General features: G+C 46.5%; 1 protein-coding gene across 2 annotated transcripts in view; it reads right to left on the reverse strand.

The window, feature by feature from the left end:
* The window catches only part of LOC134037150 (dipeptidyl aminopeptidase-like protein 6), a 128,955-nt gene that overhangs the window by 59,880 nt on the left and 47,399 nt on the right, over positions 1 to 21,676 (reverse strand). The window contains exon 1 of one of the 2 annotated variants that reach the window (XM_062482501.1): positions 6,950 to 7,636. The exons of the other annotated variant lie outside the window; for it this stretch is intronic. Coding sequence (XP_062338485.1) covers positions 6,950 to 7,141 — 192 coding nt within the window. The 5' untranslated portion in view covers positions 7,142 to 7,636. Of the gene's footprint in view, positions 1 to 6,949; positions 7,637 to 21,676 lie in introns of those variants that run through there. 2 annotated transcript variants of the gene reach the window in all.

Genomic DNA, 21,676 nt, shown 5'->3' on the forward strand with positions numbered 1-21,676 from the left:
ACACCAACACACTTACTGCATTCTTCCTTGGCTAATTACTCATGGAGGAAACAATTCCAGAACATCATAGCTACTCCAGTTTTGTTAATATTAATCTATGGTTTGTCAATTTATCTGGATAGTTACCTACCTACATATGATTTCATGTCAGTTTTTTTGAGATTGTGATACTTTGAGGCTTTAAGGATGCAGTATGTTACTGTACAGTATTAACATATTATCATTCATAAACATATCTATTCTTTTCATTTTCATAGCATGTTTGACGTGTATGTACTATAGGCAAACTCATCAAAATGACCCATGTCAGGTTAGGGATTGTATTAGAATAGGAGAGAAGAGTACACATTTCCTGTATTAGTAGGATGCTCCTAGGCTATGAGGAACTCCATAATTATCATCCTTTTCAGAATCGCCGTGTCTCTATCTGCCACTCAGACTTTTCCCTGCCCAAGCCTGGGCTTGCAACTGGTCTATGTCAACGGGCTGGACGCTGCTCTATACGGTGCTATACTGCTGTGCTATACTGCTGTGCTAGAGTGCTTTGCTCGACTCTACTGTGCTTGATGCTGTTGTTCTGGACTCTGCTGTGCTAGATTGTTGTGCTAGACTCTGCTGTGCTAGACTGCTGTGCTAGACACTAGTGTACTAGACTCTGCCATGCTAAACTCTGCTGTGCTAGACACTGCTGAGCTAGACTGTGTGCTAGACTGCTGTGCTAAAGTATGCTGTGAGAATGACAGTGGTAGGCTCTGACCCCAAACTATAATATAATCTTGGTCGCTTTTCAGGTCAATGTGTTACTGTAATTAGTGTATCCATAAATAACACCTGTAGGATTTGTTATACTTGTTATACTTCTGTTTCTATACGTTTTCACCTGACCCCATACCTATTGTCTACCCACTGTCTGTACAAGATTCACTGGCTGCATGCACTATTTCCGCGCTCATTCTTGGCTGGAACATGAGAGCCTCTTGTGGCATAACAAGGGACAACAGTCTTTGCATTACTCATCTATAAGATATGATTACCTCACAAAAATATTGAAAGTACATAATGTACATTGTTTGCGAGGTCCAAAAAGTCACCAAATAACTAGCAGTTACAAACATAAATCAGATAGGCCTATGGGTAAACACATTCATTGCGACATGACAAAAATACATGATTTTGTGTCTGCCTTTACTTCTTTCTCCTGAGCACTCCCGACAACTTTGATCACCAGTCAGCTTTGCTCTTGTCCACAAACTCTAAGGGCCTCATGTACGTACATTCGCAAACGTAGCGTTATTAGCGCCATGGCCAACCCGCAGATTGCGCACGCTGTGATACTTCGTCGTATTTACGAAACCTGTAGGTCATCGGGTAATCAGCGCCTTTCTCCGCCCACTATACCGTACATTGCGAGCATTTAAACGCGCAATTGAATGGGCCTCCTTCTCTCTTTCTATCATGGATCAGCCACCAAAGTCAAAACAGCGTTGATTGTTTGAAATGGTTTGAAATGAAAATCCTGATGCCAATAGGTATTTGTAATGTAGCGAGGAGTGCGACAATTGCTGGAATGGAATATGAACGCTGAGTCGGAGATTCGTAATCTTTGATTTCTTCCTGTAACTGTAATATTGCATGGCTGCTTAATCTGTACACGTAATGATTTCGTGTTCACTCAACTCAAAAAGTGATCCTTGTGGCAAAAATCCTTTGGCCTATGTCTTCGTCTTGCTCGGGTTACGGCTGCCATTTCACCAGGAGGCATATGCGCATCCTGGTTTACGCCTTTTTTTAACAGGCGGATAATTTTCACCGCAAAATAGAGGTGCGCTTTCACAGGCGGTTTTTGTACATACCGCGGAATACATAATTAGGCGCACTTAACGTATCCCCTCCCATCTCTTTATGGGAAACTCCCACTTTCCCCTTTACCCTCCCGTGAATGCATATGCATGACACGGAAAAGCCCAATTTGCTATTTTCAGTTCCCGCGACAGGCAGTCTGCGCTTTTACCTCAGTGCGGCATGTTTGTACATACTTCGCCATGCTTTTACGCGCAAATTGCGAAACAAATACGCCTGTAGTGGGCGCAAAAGCGTTAGTACATGAGGCCCTAAGTCTCTAAGTAAAATCTAAAACAGCTATCCATCCAAAACACACCGTATAGGCATTTACAACCACAGATGATAGACGGAAGCCAGGGGTAAATTAAGAGTTAAAGTATATTAGACAGAGAGATGAAGTCTGAAGCACAAAGACAAAAGTTTGAAAGAAGTGACAGATAGGTTGGTGAGGAGTTCAGACTGTCTGCCTGGGCAAGAAAAAAAAAATCCTCCATGACTGACAATGAAACATTCTTATCCACATGAATAATTCATCAGATGACAGAGAATAAACTTTGCTACGTATCATGGGGGTGGAAAGAAAACAAAACAATTGTATAAACATACAGCTGCCATTGTGAAGCACACAGAGAATTATGGAGGCTATTTGGAATTCAAACAACGTAGCCTGAGATAAAAGGCTCCGCATTTGTGCACCATTACCGTACCACTGAAAAAGGCATGGCCCTTAACAGGATGCAATATGGAGCAACAACACAACAATGAGCCTTTAACCGTGTTATCAGACCAGTGCAGCCAGTGTTTACTGCTACTATAAGAGTTTGTTTGGTCTGGATGTTTACGTGTGTGTGCATGTGGCTGGCTGAGGCCGTACTGCGGAGGGGGGTGGGAGTGGATGATCGACGACGTGTCAACAGATTGCCGTGGAGACAGCAGGGAGGGGAGGACCTGTTCAGTGGACCGTGGACCTTGGGGGCATGATAGCAGAAACAGGTCGATATTTTGTAACATGGTGTCCACGGCAACAGAGCCTTAAGGAGAGGTTTGTATTCATGAGATTTCTAAGAAAAGGACAGTCAGGCTTTTTGGATGAAAAACAGGGCAGATGCACCATGTCCATTGCTGGAGCTGACTGTTTGCTAAGGGCTGGTGTGTGTGTGTATATGCATTTGTGTGTACCGCGTCATCCCCAGATGGCAATCTGAGCCACCAGGAAGTCTTTTGTGCGCACGGAGAGATTAAGCCTCACCCTTTCCAACTATGCAACCATGGAAACACAGAGCAGGAGGTCCTGGTGGGTGGGGGGGGGGGGGTGTCCTTTACACCAGGGAGCACAGCCACAATGACCTGCTACACCCGTGTTGATCTAATATCTCATAGATCTACACTATTCAAGCTAAACCCATCTACAACCAGACAGACAGCCCCAGTGGTGACAAAGTATTTAATAAGAAAACACAACCTGGAGCAAAATACTAGGACAAAGTGATGCTTAATTCTATTTTTGCTGTTATTCGGATATAACCAAGGACAGGGGAGCTGGGAAGAAATGACCCATCTCACCATCCATTTGTCTTTCTCTGACTACTCTTACCAATTGGTTTGGCTGAGCCATGGACCCTGAAGACAGTCTGACAGTCCGTTGTAGACTAATGTCTAAGAAGCGGCCCATACAGGGTACCTTGTGGCCAATCAAAATAGATCAGGAGTGCTCCTTAAGAGTTCAAGCCATAGCTGAGTTTGTCAGGACAATGAGTGAGTGAGCATGTGTGTGAAAGTGTATGTGTGTCTTGACAACCCCAAAGCCAGTTGGGAAAGTACCGATCTTCAGCACCACGGACAGCAGTGCAGACAAACGCTGAGGTGTTTCCTTGACAGCTGATCTTTCTTTCCTCCTGGTCAGAGACACAGCATTGCAGCCCATCAGCTGACTGGGCAGAAATTAGGGATAAAAGGCACAGGACTCCTCAGGAAGGAGAGTTTGCACACACAATATGATAGGTGAGAGCTGGACTCTGGCATTCTATTGTGAGCTCTTTTGCTCTACTTTGTTCCGCCGTATCTCAACAGTTGTAGCCGGTTGAAAGGCTGGTGAGAGCTTCCCCTCGACGAAGCCCAATTTAATTGACCGTTGTTGCCTTTGTTGAAACCATTTCTGTTACAAACGCACCAAGCTTAAATCCTGGTTTGCGTTCCATTTCCAAACTGTGTTTGAGCGTAACTCTGGGGTGAGCTCACCCCAGTTCCGCTCAGTGGTTGTCACAGTATGTGTTTGGGAACCAGCAGGAGTGTATTCTGACAGACAGAGCTACTTGAGGCAGCCCTGGTCCCCTTCGGTGTCTCTGTGACTTTGACACGTGTGTCGAGCAGTTCTCATTCCCTTTGAACCTACACATCAACACCTTACTGTGCTGTACACTGTAGAGACATCCAGACATGAACTGTAGAGGAGGGATCCATGTTTATACAGATTTCAAGATTTTTTAAAGCCAAATGTTTGGGATTGTATGGATGGAAGGGGTCTTTCAGATTGTTTACAAGATTAATATACAGAAAGCCTTGAAATATTTAATTCAGACAGTGAGAGTAGTTCATCAATCTGAGAATAGTGTTTGGCTTGGATGAATAGTATAGATGAGGGCAGCCTAGTGGGAAATAATCCCTCTATAGAGATGAGTTGCTCATTATACTGTAGTTAAATAGGGTTTTAGAGTATACCAAGACAATATTCATATTACACTTAATGGCTTTGTATAAAGTGAATGCCATTTTTAGTAATATCCTCACTGTTAATTTTATTAAAGGGGTGACTATACATACGAGTGCCTCTTTAAAAGGGAATTTCTCGACCTATTCTCAAAAACCCTACCAGCCCATGCACCAGGGGCTTCAAATCTGACCTGTGTACCAGAACGTGCAAGTAAACCTGTAGAAACAAATGTTTCTGTGTAACAGCATAATCCCTTTGTTTACAGCACACTGTCAGGCTGGTAAGACTGAACAATGGAGGTTGTTTAGATACCCTCTCTGATGGTTGACTGCATCTGGAAAAGTCAACATGGCTGCTCACTAAGGAAGCTGTGTCCACAGGTCCCTCTAAATGCTGCTCTAAATGTCACCATGTTTTTACACTAGCAGCGCTAGCAGCTGCTATGCTTAGTTAAGGTTAGGTTATTAAATTCCATCCTGCTATTAGCAGCTGAGAGTATATGAGACGTAGAACTGTAGAGAGAACTATGTGTATTGATATATTTTCAGTGAGTGATATAATTCTGATGTTACTTTACAAGATGAAACATCATTTTCAGTTTCAGACAAAAAAATAAGATTTCAGCAAGCCTTAAGCAACTCTTCTTCAGAAATGTGTTTGATGTTTCCTGGGAGAAACACCTTAGTTGAAAACACTACTATGACATAGTAGTCATGACATTATATGACACTGATGAATTCAGTGTTCCATGGAGTCTGTCTATCTCTTTCTGTAATCAATCCAGAAAAACATGGAAACTGTGACTGTGAAATGGATAACTCTTGATTGAGGGATCTTCACCACACCAAAAATTAGGGAAATGTCAAATGGTATGTTACATAACAGTAAATAAAAAACATAGAATATGTGGGCCTAATGCTGAGGTAATTAGGAGACTGCTAGAACTATGAGCTTCTCTGTCGCCAAAAGGCAATTTCATGCTCCATTACCACACAGGGGAATATCGCCACTGAAGGTGACCTAAAGTAAGCTGTGCTCACCTAATGAGTATACCACAGAAAACAGTGCTCCCCAGAACTGGTTCCATACAGAAGTAAACGAACAATGATGTGCACGTGCAGCGTATGAAATCTACATGAAACATAACCTCTGCTCCTATAAAACACAATTTACATATTAGTTTGACAGTTAAAATGCTTAGCTCATGTTTGGGAAATAGCGGGAGAGCACACCCTAGCTCCTGAAACAACAGTCACAAGTGTTATAATTGCTGCTATTGGGCTGTTGAGGGCTACAGCGATATCGGTGACAAGAGTAGGCGTTAGCCTTTATTGCCTTTTTGTCAGCAGACTCATCAATAATTCACAGGGACACCCTCTCCTTGACGGAGTCTATATAACCTTATTGTCCTCGCTGTGTCTAAGACATTCGAGGTGGTAAATGTGCTTCAAGTTGGTAACAAATTAAAACGTGACTAATAAGAACATACTAACATAATATGACACCTTTCCAGCAATCTACACTACTACATGGGAAAATCTTTATGCCTTAACTCTTAAACCCTCACAAGGGTTTGCGTCCCCAGCGCACACACATTATAGGCCCTGTGTCCTATAATGCTTTGCTACCCATCAAAAAGTGTACCCAGTATGTATTGCACTTGCACACAGCAAGGTTAGGGTTAGGGTCAACCCTATATGTTTGAGCTATGGCAGAGTAATATGCAAAAAAAACAAAAATGGCATAACATCGGGAACATCGTCTGCCTCATTTCAGAACCATGGACAGCGCCAGAACCTTCCACTGCTAGAGCTTTTACAGTCTATTCTCAAGTGGCCCTTGAGAATCATGTTTTTTTGGGGGGGAAGCTTAGGACACAAAACAAGCTCAGCAACCTTCTCAGTACATAATTAAGTTTGCATTACTTGACGGAATGGCCGACTGTGGATCAAATCATCTTTTGGCAAGCGACCAACGATGTGATTTACTTGAGTGGATGGCTCAAAATGAGAAATTACTAAATTATCTCGATCAGATTGCGTAAAGGATAAACTGTCAAACATAGGATCCCGTCTATTACCTCTCACATTGGAAAAGTTCAACTGAATATATAACAACATGACGGCTTGATGTTATGGTCAAATTCACATTTAGCAAATTAAGTGAAGTAACTCATTCCAATCGTAGTCCACAACACACAAGTCAAGTTTGCTTTTAAAGAACCGAAGGGCTAGATAACACACTGATCTTTAATTTGCTCATCCGATTTTCTTCTTGGAAACATTATATTCGACATGCTATTGCTGTAAAATGGTGGGGCAAACAGTATAACTGAATATTTGTTTACTGCATGGACATGGCAAAAGAAAAGTGAATTAATTCTGTAACTTCTCTTACGTCCTCATCCTCACGGGCGTTTTTCTTTCGGTCTCGGACATGCGGTCGGCCGTCTGGTACCGACTGGGGGGTCTTTCCCCCATTCTCCTCGTCCGCAACCTGTCCCCCTAAAAGGTGGCTGGCCTCAGGTGGGTGTGGGAAAGAATTGTTCGTGTTAATCTTCCCCGTGAATCTCTGATACAGTGAAGCCATAAGTCCAGTTCATATAAAACACTACAGCATGTCAAAGCAAGAGAAGCTCGTCGGCGGGGACTAGTGGTTTCTAATGGTTTTCTTCGCGCTTCGGAGAGATCCTATGGCGGACAGCCAATTTTTCGCTCCGGAATAAAGACAAGAAGTCAAAAAAGATGATGGGCCCCAATAACATACAATTTTCAGAAAAAAATGTAATCCGGTAATCCCACTGATCGATTTGCTGCCGGCTCACAAGCAGACTGTCGGTGTCAATAGTTGGTCTGTATTCTAAGCACGTTGTTTTCCCTCTTCAGTTCAAGAAGCCTCCTCGCAAAGAAATATAAAATCCGTCGCTTCCAATCAGATATTTGATCCAAACTCCAGTAAATGGATACAATACCAAAATGTGTTGAGTCTTTATTTGAACAGTAAAGCTTTGGCTGGACCGGTTATGAGAATTTGTGAGTGAAGGACGCAGAGGATCCGAGGCGCTCTGCAAACGCGCTCTGCATTGAAAGTGACCTGCTTGTTAGCCGAGCTAGAATCATTTCACCAATGCGCGCAGACGTGTCTTGTAGGGATAACACTTACACTCAATTAAATACTGCAATATACACTGTATATTATAGATAATAGAAATATTAAATATCCTCAATTATTTTCGAAATCATATTTGGTCCCGATTATTCCTTTGTCAAGGTGCTCGAGTGCCTCTTTGTGGCTAACTGGGATAGGACAGCTTAAAAGAAAGGAAGATCCCTCATTAATAGATTCCAAACATAGGTTAGTCTAATTGAAAAGTATTTTGTCTCAAGCCGTATTCTCACAAAAGGTTTCCTTGTATCTTCAGACTTTTAAAAACATGGGCATTCAATAGCCTATGTACTACTACTTAGCTTACAAAATGTCATTTCAGATATGCAATATGGGGCCTTCAATCCAGTTAAAACAGTACAGTGGAAAACTGGCCATTCAGGTCTGAGGCAAATCCAGAAAGCAGGGTGGTGGGAGCTGTAGAGGATGTAAAAGCATCCCCTGTCACAGAGTTAATTCCCACAAGAGGTCACCCCAAAACCCGACTGTGACAGCGCACCCCAACCCACTGCCAATGCCACACACATTTCTGGGAAATGGGTCATCTGTGCAGACGCAAATCTTCAAAGAAGCAGCCTTTACCATGGTCCAAAACAACCCATTCCAATGCTTAGGAATGGAAATATAATATTAAATAATAATAATAATAAATCCATGCAGGTGAATTCAAACTGTGCCCAGTTTAATTTCACAATAATGATGTTTGCAGAGACAAAAGTAATCGAGGCTCAATCTTAATGACATAATATGAAGATTTTTACATTCTGCAGTGAACAATGATTGGGTTTCAATTAATTTCATTTCCCTTTATGATTCATTTCCATCTCCCCAAAGAGCATCCAGAGGCACAATGATTCATAGTTAGAATAATAAATGCATCCTCCTCTACAAATCTGTCTGGAATCTAATGTGTATGGATCTCAAGACCACCGTGAATAGACCAAACCAAATTTCAACACCTTAACATTTGCATTAAACATCAGGGTTTATTGGCTGGTGAGAGTCCTCTTGTACAGTTAGGTCCATAAATATTTGGACATTGACACAATTTTCATCATTTTGGCTCTGTATACCACCACAATGTATTTGAAATGAAACAATCAAGATGTGCTTTAAGTGCAGACTTTCAGCTTTAATTTCAGGGTATTTACATCCAAATCAGGTGAACGGTGTAGGAATTACAACACATTTGACATGTGCCCCCCCCCTTTTTAAGGGACCAAAAGTAATTGGACAATTGGCTGCTCAGCTGTTCCATGGCCAGGTGTATGTTATTCCCTCATGGGAGTTCGTTATTTCATTGACAAGGAGCAGATAAAAGGTCTAGAGTTCATTTCAAGTATGGTATTTGTGTTTGGAATCTGTTGCTGTCAACTCTCAATATGAAGTCCAAAGAGCTGTCACCATCAGTGAAGCAAGCCATCGTTAGGCTGAAAAATCAAAACAAACCTATCAGAGAGATAGCAAAAACATTAGGTGTGGCCAAATCAACTGTTTGGTACATTCTTAAAAAGAAAGAACGCACTGGTGAGCTCAGCAACACCAAAAGACCCGGAAGACCACGGAAAACAACTGTGGTGGATGACAGAAGAATTCTTTCCCTGGTGAAGAAAAACCCCTTCACAACAGTTGGCCAGATCAATAACACTCTCCAGGAGGTAGGCGTATCTGTGTCAAAGTCAAAAATTAAGAGAAGACTTCACCAGAGTAAATACAGAGGGTTCACCACAAGATGTAAACCATTGGTGAGTCTCAAAAACAGGAAGACCAGATTAGAGTTTGCCCAAAAACATCTAAAAGAGCCTGTACAGTTCTGGAACAACATCCTATGGACAGATGAGACCAAGATCAACTTGTACCAGAATGATGGGAAGAGAAGAGTATGGAGAAGGGAAGGAACTGCTCATGATCCAAAGCATACCACCTCATCAGTGAAGCATGGTGGAGGTAGTGTTATGGCGTGGGCATGTATGGCTTCCAATGGAACTGGTTCCCTTGTATTTATCGATGATGTGACTGCTGACAAAAGCAGTAGGATGAATTCTGAAGTGTTTCTGGCAATATTATCTGCTCAGATTCAGCCAAATGCTTCAGAACTCATAGGACGGCGCTTCACAGTGCAGATGGACAATGACCCGAAGCATACTGCGAAAGCAACCAAAGAGTTTTCTAAGGCAAAGAAGTGGAATGTTCTGCAATGGCCAAGTCAATCACCTGACCTAAATCCAATTGAGCATGCATTTCACTTGCTAAAGACAAAACTGAAGGGAAAATGCCCCAAGAACAAGCAGGAACTGAAGACAGTTGCAGTAGAGGCCTGGCAGCGCATCACCAGGGACGAAACCCAGCGTCTGGTGATGTCTATGGGTTCCAGACTTCAGGCTGTCATTGACTGCAAAGGATTTGCAACCAAGTATTAAAAGTAACAATTAGATTTATGATTATGTTAGTTTGTCCAATTATTTTTGGTCCCTTAAAAATGGGGGGGCCACACATAAAATGTGTTGTAATTCCTACACCGTTCACCTGATTTGGATGTAAATACCCTGAAATTAAAGCTGAAAGTCTGCACTTAAAGCACATCTTGATTGTTTCATTTCAAATCCATTGTGGTGGTATACAGAGCCAAAATGATGAAAATTGTGTCAATGTCCAAATATTTATGGACCTAACTGTACTTTGATGTAAAATTTGGTCTCATTTATAAAACTGTGCGTAGGATTCTTACTAAAAGTGTACGTATGCCCAAAAGCCTAAAATGGCGTACATCTAAAAAAATCTGATTTATAAAATCGTGCGTACGCACACCTGTAAGCAATGTTCCCTTTATAAATCACAGATTACCCACTAGTGTGCGTACGTGAATCAGCATCTTATCCCGCCCTGAACACGCCCATTTTTAACCATAAATGGTTAATACAAAGCACCTCATGAACGCTAATCCAGTATATTAATGACCCTGGCATGCGATTGTTCTTTACGGTGAATCATGGCGACCGGTGGGAAATACCCCCCAAAAAAGCGCAACTTCTCAGACACTGTTAGCCTATTGGTGGAGGCCTGAAAACCACATTATTTGGTGGCCGGTGGATCACCAATAAAAAAACAGTGCGAGTGGCATCAACTGTGCCAGACGCAGTGGCGGATCTAGAACATTTTACATGGGGTGGCAAAGGGGTGGCAAGACGTCTTGGCAGGGTGGCATGGGTAAACGGTACGTGGGAATCCCTATATGTGAATGGCTTTAACAAAACAAACACAAAAATACTTTTAAACTATGGTAGTTATTGTTTAATCACACCCTACAAGCGTTTTAATTCACAAAAGGAATAAGCCCAGTCAGGGCTGGAGTGGGACCAATTTTCAGCCCGGGAGTGTAATGGCCAAAACCAGCCCATCCCCACCAGGGGCCGAGCCATACATTGAACATTCGGGGCTTAACCCGAACCTAGGACGTAGTCAAGGATTTGATGTGATTTGAAATCGGAACTTCACATTAATGCGAGCGTGCACAGCGTGCAAGCAAATTTTTTGCATTAATTTCAGTGCAAAACTGTTTTTTGAGCTTTATGAACATTACGTTGGACTCATATTGTTATATTTCCGGAAATTACAACCCACATTTTTACTTGAAAGATTCTGGGTTTTTGAGAAAACATTTTTCCCACCCTTGCAGGAACCTAGATTTATGAAGTGACAGATCTTTCTTTTTTCAGTTCCTCCTGGCATCTTTTTCCCATCCATATTATTATTTTCGCATCAGCTTAATCTTGCTAACTCCCTCCAGAACAATAAATGACGGTTCAGGGTTGTCTCCATGGCAACAACCTTGGTACAAGTGTAACGGGGCGACAATGTTTGGGTGTTTTGTGATTGTGACATGTAAATATTGGCTGTTGGTAGGGGGCGGTGTTGAACAATTGTAAGTGATTATTTTAGAATGGTGTATGGTTTGTAGCGTTCCCCAACAGGTGTGCCAAATGGTCTCTAATGAGACCGACGTGATTGGTGACGGGAGGAATTAAATGCGGAGGACGGCATTCAACGGGGGCTGGTTGGTGGCAGGCGCGTAGAAAGGACTCAACTACGAACCTCCACAGAGTGGAACAACAGCAACCGTTACGATCCAGCAGAAGGACCATACAACGCACTCAACGAAACAACGTCAAGAAACGCTGGAGAACACTGGTATCGTGAGCACCGCCAAAAGACGTACAACGCTCTCTATTTCGGCAGCAAAGGGAAGGGAAATACTCTTGCCTGTACCACATTGCCGTGTAACAGCCTGGTGGTTTAACTTCACTGACGGTGCGGGTCCTGATTTATCTTGTTTTTCTTCCGCAGTTCTCTGGGAAACGAACGCCACCGCTGTGAAAGGACAGTTTTGGTGGAACTGCGGTGCGCTTGCGGCTGCATTACACTGGAGCCCTGAGTCATCAGCTGGGTCGTGAGTGGTGTCTGGACTGGTGGTATAGCTGGACAAATCCTCTCATGAGTGGACTATTTTTTACTTACTTTTACATTAATCTGGATCTTCTGCTACTTCCGTGAGGGACTGGGGGTTATGAGCCTATCGCCGTTTTTCGGCATACGTTTATGGTGTACTATAATGTTTGCAGTGTTGTGGGTTTGCAGTGAAATTGCTGTGGGTTTGCAGTGAAATTGCTGTGGGTTTTGCTGTGAATTTGATGTGAATTGCTGTGGATTTGCTAACATTAGCTTTTGGCACCAGGTGTAGAGCTGCGATTTGCTCATGACTTAAGTCTTCTGTTTTTTTTTAGAACTGTATTAATAAAGGGATATTGTTTGTAAATTATTTCACCGTGTTGGTTGTGTGCCTCAAGGATCCGAGTTAAAACTCCTATCCGTTACAAATTGGCGTAGTCGGCAGGATCCTTGACACACACAGCATCATGAGTGAAAATGAGGAACAACTGGCAACCCAGCCTCAAAGAGCGAATGCTTTTATGCCATGGTGTATGGGTGTACCGTGGGTCCCGAAGTTTGGTGGAGATGGGGAGTCAGACAGGTTTAGTGAATGGAAATTTCAAATGGAAGCCTTGATTAGGGCCCAGGGGCTGAATACAGAGCAACGGGTTGACTTTATTCTGAGTGCATTAGAAGGAAATGCTAAAAGAGAAGTGGCACTATTGGAACCGGCTAAACGCAACACTGATGTCGCAATTCTGAAAGAACTAGCACTGTTGTATGGAAACCAGCAGCCAGTGGCTAAACTGCGCCTCAAATTTTTCAATGTCAGACAGGAACCAGGGGAGGATGTACGGGCCTTCACCCTCCGCTTACGTGAACTGCACCATCAATGGAGAGCAAGAGAACCCCTTGCAGATGGGACTGATGATGAACTCCTTCGCACGCAATTTTCCATGGGTCTGAGGCCTGGCCCAATTGGCCAAGAGATACAGAGACAACTCCGCAGGACCCCCACACTCTCCTTCGCAGAGGCCTTTGATGAAGCTAAGGCACTGGAACGGGAGCAAGGCCATGCCGAAGGCGCCCAAGTCTGCCCAACCTTTGCTAAAACGACAAGGACACCTACGCCTGAGCCCCCAGGTAATACAGATTGGCAACGGATACAAGAGACTTTACGGGCCGAGTTGCGTGAAGAGTTAAAAGAGCAGGTGACTCTGCTAGGAAGGTCTATTGTGGATGAACTGCAGGGGCGCTTGAACATCAGCCCATCAGCACCCTCCCCTTTAATTCCAGCTCATGCCAACTCGACTGGGCGATCACAAACCAGCGGCACGGCCACTCAACCTTCCTGGCCTCCCCAGTCAAAGGCCCCTCAACGTCAACGACGGGGGTCAGCTTCCCCCGGGCAGCCACCTTACCAGTGGGATGCTCAAGGTAGAGCTATCTGCAGAGACTGCGGGGAAACTGGCCACATCCAGCGCTTCTGCCCCCGGCGACATCCAAACCAGACGGATTTTCGGTTCTCCCGGTCACAACAGGGCGAGTGAACCGGGAGGGGCCCCCCTCTGCACCCCCACAAAAGCCCTCGATAGTTGGCAGATGCCCTGAGATTGAGGTGTTCGTTCAACAACAACGAGTACCATGCATACTCGATACTGGCTCACAAGTAACCCTCTTTAGTGAAGCACTATTCCAGCGCCACTTTGGTGAAGACAGTATGCTTGACCCTAGTAGTATATCATGGCTGGCCTTGAAAGCAGCCAATGGGCTGAACATTCCTTATGTGGGCTATGCGGTTTTAGATTTTCAGATAGGGGGTATAGACGTGAAAGGGAAAGGGGTACTGGTTGTCCGAGATGACTGCATCAACACGGAATATGGACTCTTGGGCATGAACGTCATAGCGGACTGCTGGACAGGTATTTTTAAGAGTGGGCATCCTGGGGTGGCTGCATTTAAATCTGTGTTCCCTCCTGCTGCAGAAAAAGCCTGGGATGCTGCCTTTGTCGCCTGCCAAAGGACTAAAGCCTCTGTGACCTGCATGGAGCTACAAGGTGTGGCTAGGCTTCCACGGCAGCCCCAAGTGGTGATTCCACCATTGACCGAGATGATCATCTGGGCTCAGGTACCACAGGCTGTTGGCCAGCCTGACTGCCCCGTATTGATTGAAAACTTAGAGAACTGTGGCCAAAAATGGAGAGTAGCTAGAGCCGTGAGTTGGACCCGAGGGGGAAGGGTTCCCCTGCGCCTGTGTAACCCTAACCCGTTTTCCCTTGAACTCCCCCAGAGGTGCCCCCTGGCTTTGGTGGTACAGATTGACGAACAGGACATCCAAGGACAGTCAAGATTGGTGTTGCGCAACACTGGACCCCAAGTCATCGAAGTCAACATACGGCATGCAGAGGAAAGCCCAGTCAATGACCACCCAGCCATGTCCCTGGGCGGCGAGGGACTGAACAGCGACCAACAGGCCCAATTGCAAGCCCTACTGCGCAAGTGGTCCCATGTCTTTGCAGCTAACGACGAGGATTTTGGCAGAACTGCCATTGTCACCCATCGGATTCCCACTGGCACAGCACTGCCAAGTCGAGAGCGCTACCGCCCAATCCCTCCAAAACTCTATACAGAACTGAGAGTCTTGTTGCAAGGGATGCTGGACAGTGGAGTGGTTAAAGAAAGCGCCAGCCCGTGGGCTGCTCCGGTGGTCCTTGTTAAAAAAAAAGACGGCTCCTTAAGGTTCTGTGTGGATTACCGTAAACTCAACGCGGTAACCCACAAGGACTCCTTTCCGCTGCCCAGGATTGAAGAATCCCTCACCAGCTTGGGGAAGTCGGAATGGTATTCCACACTTGACCTCGCCAGTGGTTATTGGCAGGTGGAAGTCGCTCCAGACGACCAGGAGAAAACTGCTTTCGCCACGCCCTTCGGACTCTACCAATTCGAGCGTATGCCTTTCGGCCTCTGTAATGCTCCTGCCACATTTCAGAGGTTAATGCAACGCTGCTTAGGAGCCCAAGTGTATGATTACCTTCTCATCTACCTTGATGATGTCATAGTGTACTCCACAACTTTCCATGCCCATTTGAAGCATCTTGAGCAGGTCTTCGCCCGCCTCCAAGAGCATGGCCTCAAGTTACAGCCTCGCAAGTGTCGCCTCTTTCGACGTAGCGTCACATACCTCGGACACGTCATCAGCAAGCAGGGCGTTGCTACTGACCCTGACAAAACTGCGGTAATCCAGGACTGGGCCATACCATCAACTGTCAAGCAGGTACGCTCATTCCTTGGCTTTGCAGGCTACTACCGCCGGTTTATTCCAGCCTTCGCCAAAGTAGCAGCCCCACTACACCAACTTCTACAAGGTCAGGCCAACCGACCATCTGCCCGCATCCAATGGACAACGGATTGTCAGGCCGCATTTGACCATCTGAAGCAAGCCCTACTCACTGCTCCCATCCTTGCCTACGCCGATTTTCAACTGCCCTTCCGACTATACACGGATGCTAGTCTGAGCGGGCTGGGTGCAGTTCTCGCTCAAGTTCAAGATGGAAGGGAAAGGGTCATTGCCTATGCCAGTCGTAGCCTCCACGCTGGTGAGCGCAACGACACAAACTACAGTTCCTTTAAGCTAGAACTGCTAGCATTGAAATGGGCCATTACAGAGAAATTTAAAGACTACTTGTGGGGGGCACAATTCACTGTCTTCACCGATAACAACCCGTTGGTCCATCTTGATACGGCGAACCTTGGCGCAACCGAACAGAGGTGGGTGGCCCAACTTGCAAACTTCTCCTACGACATCCGCTATAGACCGGGGACAGCAAACCGCAACGCTGACGTTTTATCCCGGCTTCCAGGGGAAGCTACTAACCTGTTGGTGCAGGTGGCAGGGTGCACCACTTCCCGAGGACAGCCCGTCGAGCCCAAGGGTTGGAGTGAACAACAGAAAGAAGACGCAGACCTCCGACTTCTGCATTCTTGGAAAGTGAATAACAGGCCTCCATCAAACCGCTCTTCACTGTCCCCTCAGCTTCGCTGCCTCCTCAGAGAGTGGAATCGAATAGAGCTGCGAAATGACGTATTGGTGAGGTGTGTCGCGGAACCAGACACCGGCGAACCAGTGGAGCAAGTCCTCGTCCCAGAACAACATGCCCGTCGGCTCTGGGAGGACTACCACAAGGCCGGGGGCCATGCAAGTGGCGACAAGATGGTGTCTTTCTTGAGGAGAAGATTCTACTGGGTAGGAATGAGCACAAGTGCACGGACATGGGCAGCGGAATGTACTTCTTGCATAGTGGGAAAGTTGGGTGCGCCACCAAAAGCCCCATTATGTTCTATCCCCTCTAGCTACCCCTTTGAGACCGTGGCATTGGATTTCCTGTCCCTCGGACGACCTTCAGACACCTACCAGTACATCCTTGTCATCACTGACCTCTTCTCCCGCTACGCTCTGGCCGTACCAACCAAGGATCAAACTGCTTCAACAACTGTAAAGGCTCTATGGACGGCTCTCATAGTCCCGTTTGGCTGCCCGGAACGCATACTTACGGACCAGGGGGGAGCCTTTGAGTCAGCGCTGATGCAGCAATTGTGTATGATGTATGGCTGTAAAAAGGTACACACTACACCCTACCACCCGCAGGGAAATGGAGCCTGTGAACGTTTCAACCGTACCCTTCTGTCTCTGCTGGGCACTATCGAGAGCAGCTCCCAAACTCATTGGCCGAGTTTACTTCCTGCCCTGCTACAAGCATATAATAACACCACACATGCGAGTACAGGCATACCCCCTCATTACGTTGTCTTTGGGCGCCATGCCAGACTACCCGTAGACATGCTCCATGATGTTGCACCCCCCCAGCGTAGAGAGGACCTGGAGGGATGGGTCCGAAGCCATCACCAAACACTCCTGCAGGCTTATGCCACTGTCAAGGGAAATGTAGAACGACGAACCCAATGGAACCAAGACCGCTACAATCGCAATGCACGGATTATGCCACTGTTGCCTGGGGAGCGAGTGCTCATAAAGAACTTTCGACGTCGGGCCCAGGGGAAGCTAGCACCCCAGTGGCTACCTATACCCTTTATCGTAGTCACCCAACCCTACCAAGATAGCCCAGTCTTCACGATACGCCCCGAAGGGAAGGAAGGACCCCTTCGGACAATTCATCGCAACAACCTCCGCTCATGCCCAGGTGATGTACCCTTGACAAACGACAACAATCCACCAAATGAACAACTCGCGACTCCTTGGCCAAGTGGCCCCCTCGCTCTGTTCCCACCAGCTCAACCGCTGCAGCTCGAACCTTGGGCAGCAATGCCAGGGCCAGCCGAAAAACCACCCAGCTTTGAAACACAGACAATTCCTTCTCTTGCCTCAGTCAACCCGTCTCAGGAAGCCCCTGGCCCAGAGTCACTACCGACTAACTGCATGTGATCAAATATTTCCACCTTATGTGACACCAGCTCACGACCCAATTCCAACACACCAAAGGACTGAACCAACCACTGCTAGGCGGTACCCAAACCGCTCTACTCGTGGTATGCCTCCGGCACGATACGAACGAGTCAGATTGGACACTGTTGGCCATTGCGACATAGAACACTGAACATTGGCCATGGTAGTGGTCGGGGACGACCACCATTAAAGAGGGGGGAAGAATGTAACGGGGCGACAATGTTTGGGTGTTTTGTGATTGTGACATGTAAATATTGGCTGTTGGTAGGGGGCGGTGTTGAACAATTGTAAGTGATTATTTTAGAAGGTGTATGGTTTGTAGCGTTCCCCAACAGGTTTGCCAAATGGTCTCTAATGAGACCGACGTGATTGGTGACCGGAGGAATTAAATGCGGAGGACGGCATTCAACGGGGGCTGGTTGGTGGCAGGCGCGTAGAAAGGACTCAACTACGAACCTCCACAGAGTGGAACAACAGCAACCGTTACGATCCAGCAGAAGGACCATACAACGCACTCAACGAAACAACGTCAAGAAACGCTGGAGAACACTGGTATCGTGAGCACCGCCAAAAGACGTACAACGCTCTCTATTTCGGCAGCAAAGGGAAGGGAAATACTCTTGCCTGTACCACATTGCCGTGTAACAGCCTGGTGGTTTAACTTCACTGACGGTGCGGGTCCTGATTTATCTTGTTTTTCTTCCGCAGTTCTCTGGGAAACGAACGCCACCGCTGTGAAAGGACAGTTTTGGTGGAACTGCGGTGCGCTTGCGGCTGCATTACACTGGAGCCCTGAGTCATCAGCTGGGTCGTGAGTGGTGTCTGGACTGGTGGTATAGCTGGACAAATCCTCTCATGAGTGGACTATTTTTTACTTACTTTTACATTAATCTGGATCTTCTGCTACTTCCGTGAGGGACTGGGGGTTATGAGCCTATCGCCGTTTTTCGGCATACGTTTATGGTGTACTATAATGTTTGCAGTGTTGTGGGTTTGCAGTGAAATTGCTGTGGGTTTGCAGTGAAATTGCTGTGAATTTGATGTGAATTGCTGTGGATTTGCTAACATTAGCTTTTGGCACCAGGTGTAGAGCTGCGATTTGCTCATGACTTAAGTCTTCTGTTTTTTTTTAGAACTGTATTAATAAAGGGATATTGTTTGTAAATTATTTCACCGTGTTGGTTGTGTGCCTCAAGGATCCGAGTTAAAACTCCTATCCGTTACACAAGCACAGGTGTTTGAGAGAGAGAGCATGCGCGACAACTGAAAACGGCACTTTTTAATGCACGGTCTGATCATGTGCTTATTTAAATTAAAACTAGTGTAGCCTATTACCTTACTTATCTGTCACATAGTAACTTAACACATCGTTTTATTCGGTGTGTGAAAAAACAAAGAGAAAGCAGGCGATCTGCTGGTCCAATTTATGAGCGGGCAGAGCGGCCCACCTGGAATTCTCCTGATTCTCCCGATGGCCACTCCAGGCTTTGCATCTTTAAAAAAGTAAAAGTATAAAAAGCTAAATTAAAATTCAAAGTACAATCATTGTGTCCAAGATGCAGTGGACTACAAGTATAAAACAGCATACTTGTACTCAAGTACTTATTATAATTAAAAACGTATAATTAGGCTACAGTCCACAAATGACCCATGATCACCCATATTTTTTAGGAAAACTTAAGGCGATGGTTGTTGTGCTTTGCAGCAAAATGTTTCACAAACGATATGTGAGAGTAAGTGAATTTTATAGGACTGCTTAGCTAATCATATAAAAATCTCCCAACTGGCACTGTATTGTGTGTTGAAATGTTGGCCTAACGTCAGCGAAACAGCGACCATCAGTAAACGATGTAAGAGTATGTATAGGCCTACAAACAAGAATTTATATTTTATATTAAGCTGTTCTTGTCTTTACTAAAATCAAAACTAATCAAAGGGCAGAGTGCTCTTACAAATCACGAGGGAGCGATTTGACTTTTGGCTAATGTAATAGACTCGCTGTTTTTGCTGATGCTGAATCGTCTTTAGCATACATTACATTCCTTAAAAAATGTAACTTTAAGTTAAACATGCGTGTTTAAACTTCACCTGGGGAAACTGACTTCACCTTCAGAGGCTCGGGGGCAGCTCAGTTGCTCCAGTCTTTGCCGGGCTGCGGTGCCACCGCACAGCAGCAGACTCGCTGTATGCGAGCCAGACTGTGTGAATGCCGCTCTGCACTTTTGATGCAGGGACGTAGCTAAGTATTTGAGGGGCAGGGGGCTAAGAATACATTTAAAATAACAAAATTAATTGTTCACTTTCGGTAAATGTATTGTTCAGTTAAATGTTTTGAGAAGCTTGTGGACATAGTGGCGTATTGTTTTTACATCCATCCATCCATCATCTTCCGCCTTTCCGGGGGTCGGGTCGCGGGGGCAGCAACCTAAGCAGGGAGGCCCAGACTTCCCTCTCCCCGCCCACTTCCACCAGCTCTTCCTGGGGGACCCCGAGGCGTCCAGCGTGTCCTGGGTCTTCCCCGGGGCCTCTTCCCAGTGGGACGTGCCCAGAACACCTCACCAGGGAGGCATCCAGGAGGCATCCTTATCAGATGCCCGAGCCACCTCAACTGGCCCCTCTCGACGCGGAGGATCAGCGGTTCTACTCTGAGCCCCTCCCGGATGACCGAGCTTCTCACCCTATCTCTAAGGGAGAGCCCGGACACCCTGCGGAGAAAACTCATTTCGGCCGCTTGTATTCGCAATCTCGTTCTTTCGGTCACTACCCACAGTTCGTGACCATAGGTGAGGGTAGGAACGTAGATCGACTGGTAAATAGAGAGCTTCGCCTTTCGACTCAGCTCCTTCACCACGACGGACCGATGCAGAGCCCGCATCACTGCGGACGCCGCACCAATCCGCCTGTCTATCTTGTGCTCCATTCTTCCCTCACTCGTGAACAAGACCCCGAGATACTTGAACACCTCCGCTTGGGTCAAGATCTCCTCCCCGACCCGGAGATTGCACTCCACCCTTTTCCGGTCGATAACCATGGCCTCAGATTTGGAGGTGCTGATTCCCATCCCAGCCGCTTCGCATTCGGTTGCGAACCACTCCAGTGAGAGCTGAAGGTCACGGCCCGATGAAGACATCAGGACCACATCATCCGCAAAAAGCAGCGACCCGATCCTGAAGTCACCAAACCGGACCCCCTCAACGCCCTGGCTGCGCCTAGAAATCCTGTCCATATAAGTTATGAACAGAATCGGTGACAAAGGGCAGCCCTGGCGGAGTCCAACCCTCACCGGGAACAAGTTCGACTTACTGACGGCAATGCGGACCAAACTCTGGCACCGGTCGTACAGGGACCGAACAGCCCCCGGGAGTACGGGGTACCGGATCAGGGAATCCGGTACCCCGTACAGCACCCCGGGGGAGCACCCCCCACATGAGCCCCCGAGGGACACGGTCGAACGCCTTTTCCAAATCCACAAAACATGTGTAGACTGGTTGGGCGAACTCCCATGCACCCTCCAGGACCCTGCCGAGGGTGTAGAGCTGGTCCACAGTTCCACGGCCAGGACGAAAACCACATTGCTCCTCCTGAATCCGAGGTTCGACAATCCGACGGACCCTCCTCTCCAGAACCCCTGAATAGACTTTCCCAGGGAGGCTGAGGAGTGTGATCCCCCTAAAGTTGGAGCACACCCTCCGGTCCCCCTTTTTAAAGAGGGGAACCACCACCCCGGTCTGCCAGTCCAGAGGCACTGTCCCCGATGTCCACGCGATGTTGCAGAGTCGTGTCAACCAAGACAGCCCTACAACATCCAGAGCCTTAAGGAACTCCGGGCAGACCTTATCCACCCCAGAGGCCCTGCCACCGCGAAGCTTTTCAACCACCTCGGCGACCTCAGCCCCAGAGATAGAAGGGCCCCCCCCGATGTCCCCAGACTCTGCCTCCACGTCGGAAAGCGTGTTGGTGGATTTAAGGAGGTCTTCAAAGTATTCCTTCCACCGATCCAGGACGTCCCCTGTCAGCAGCGCACCATCCCCACCATATACAGCGTTGACAGTGCACTGCTTCCCCCTCCC

The sequence above is a fragment of the Osmerus eperlanus genome, chromosome 16, assembly GCF_963692335.1.
Source record: "Osmerus eperlanus chromosome 16, fOsmEpe2.1, whole genome shotgun sequence".
In the NCBI taxonomy this organism is placed as follows: domain Eukaryota; kingdom Metazoa; phylum Chordata; class Actinopteri; order Osmeriformes; family Osmeridae; genus Osmerus; species Osmerus eperlanus.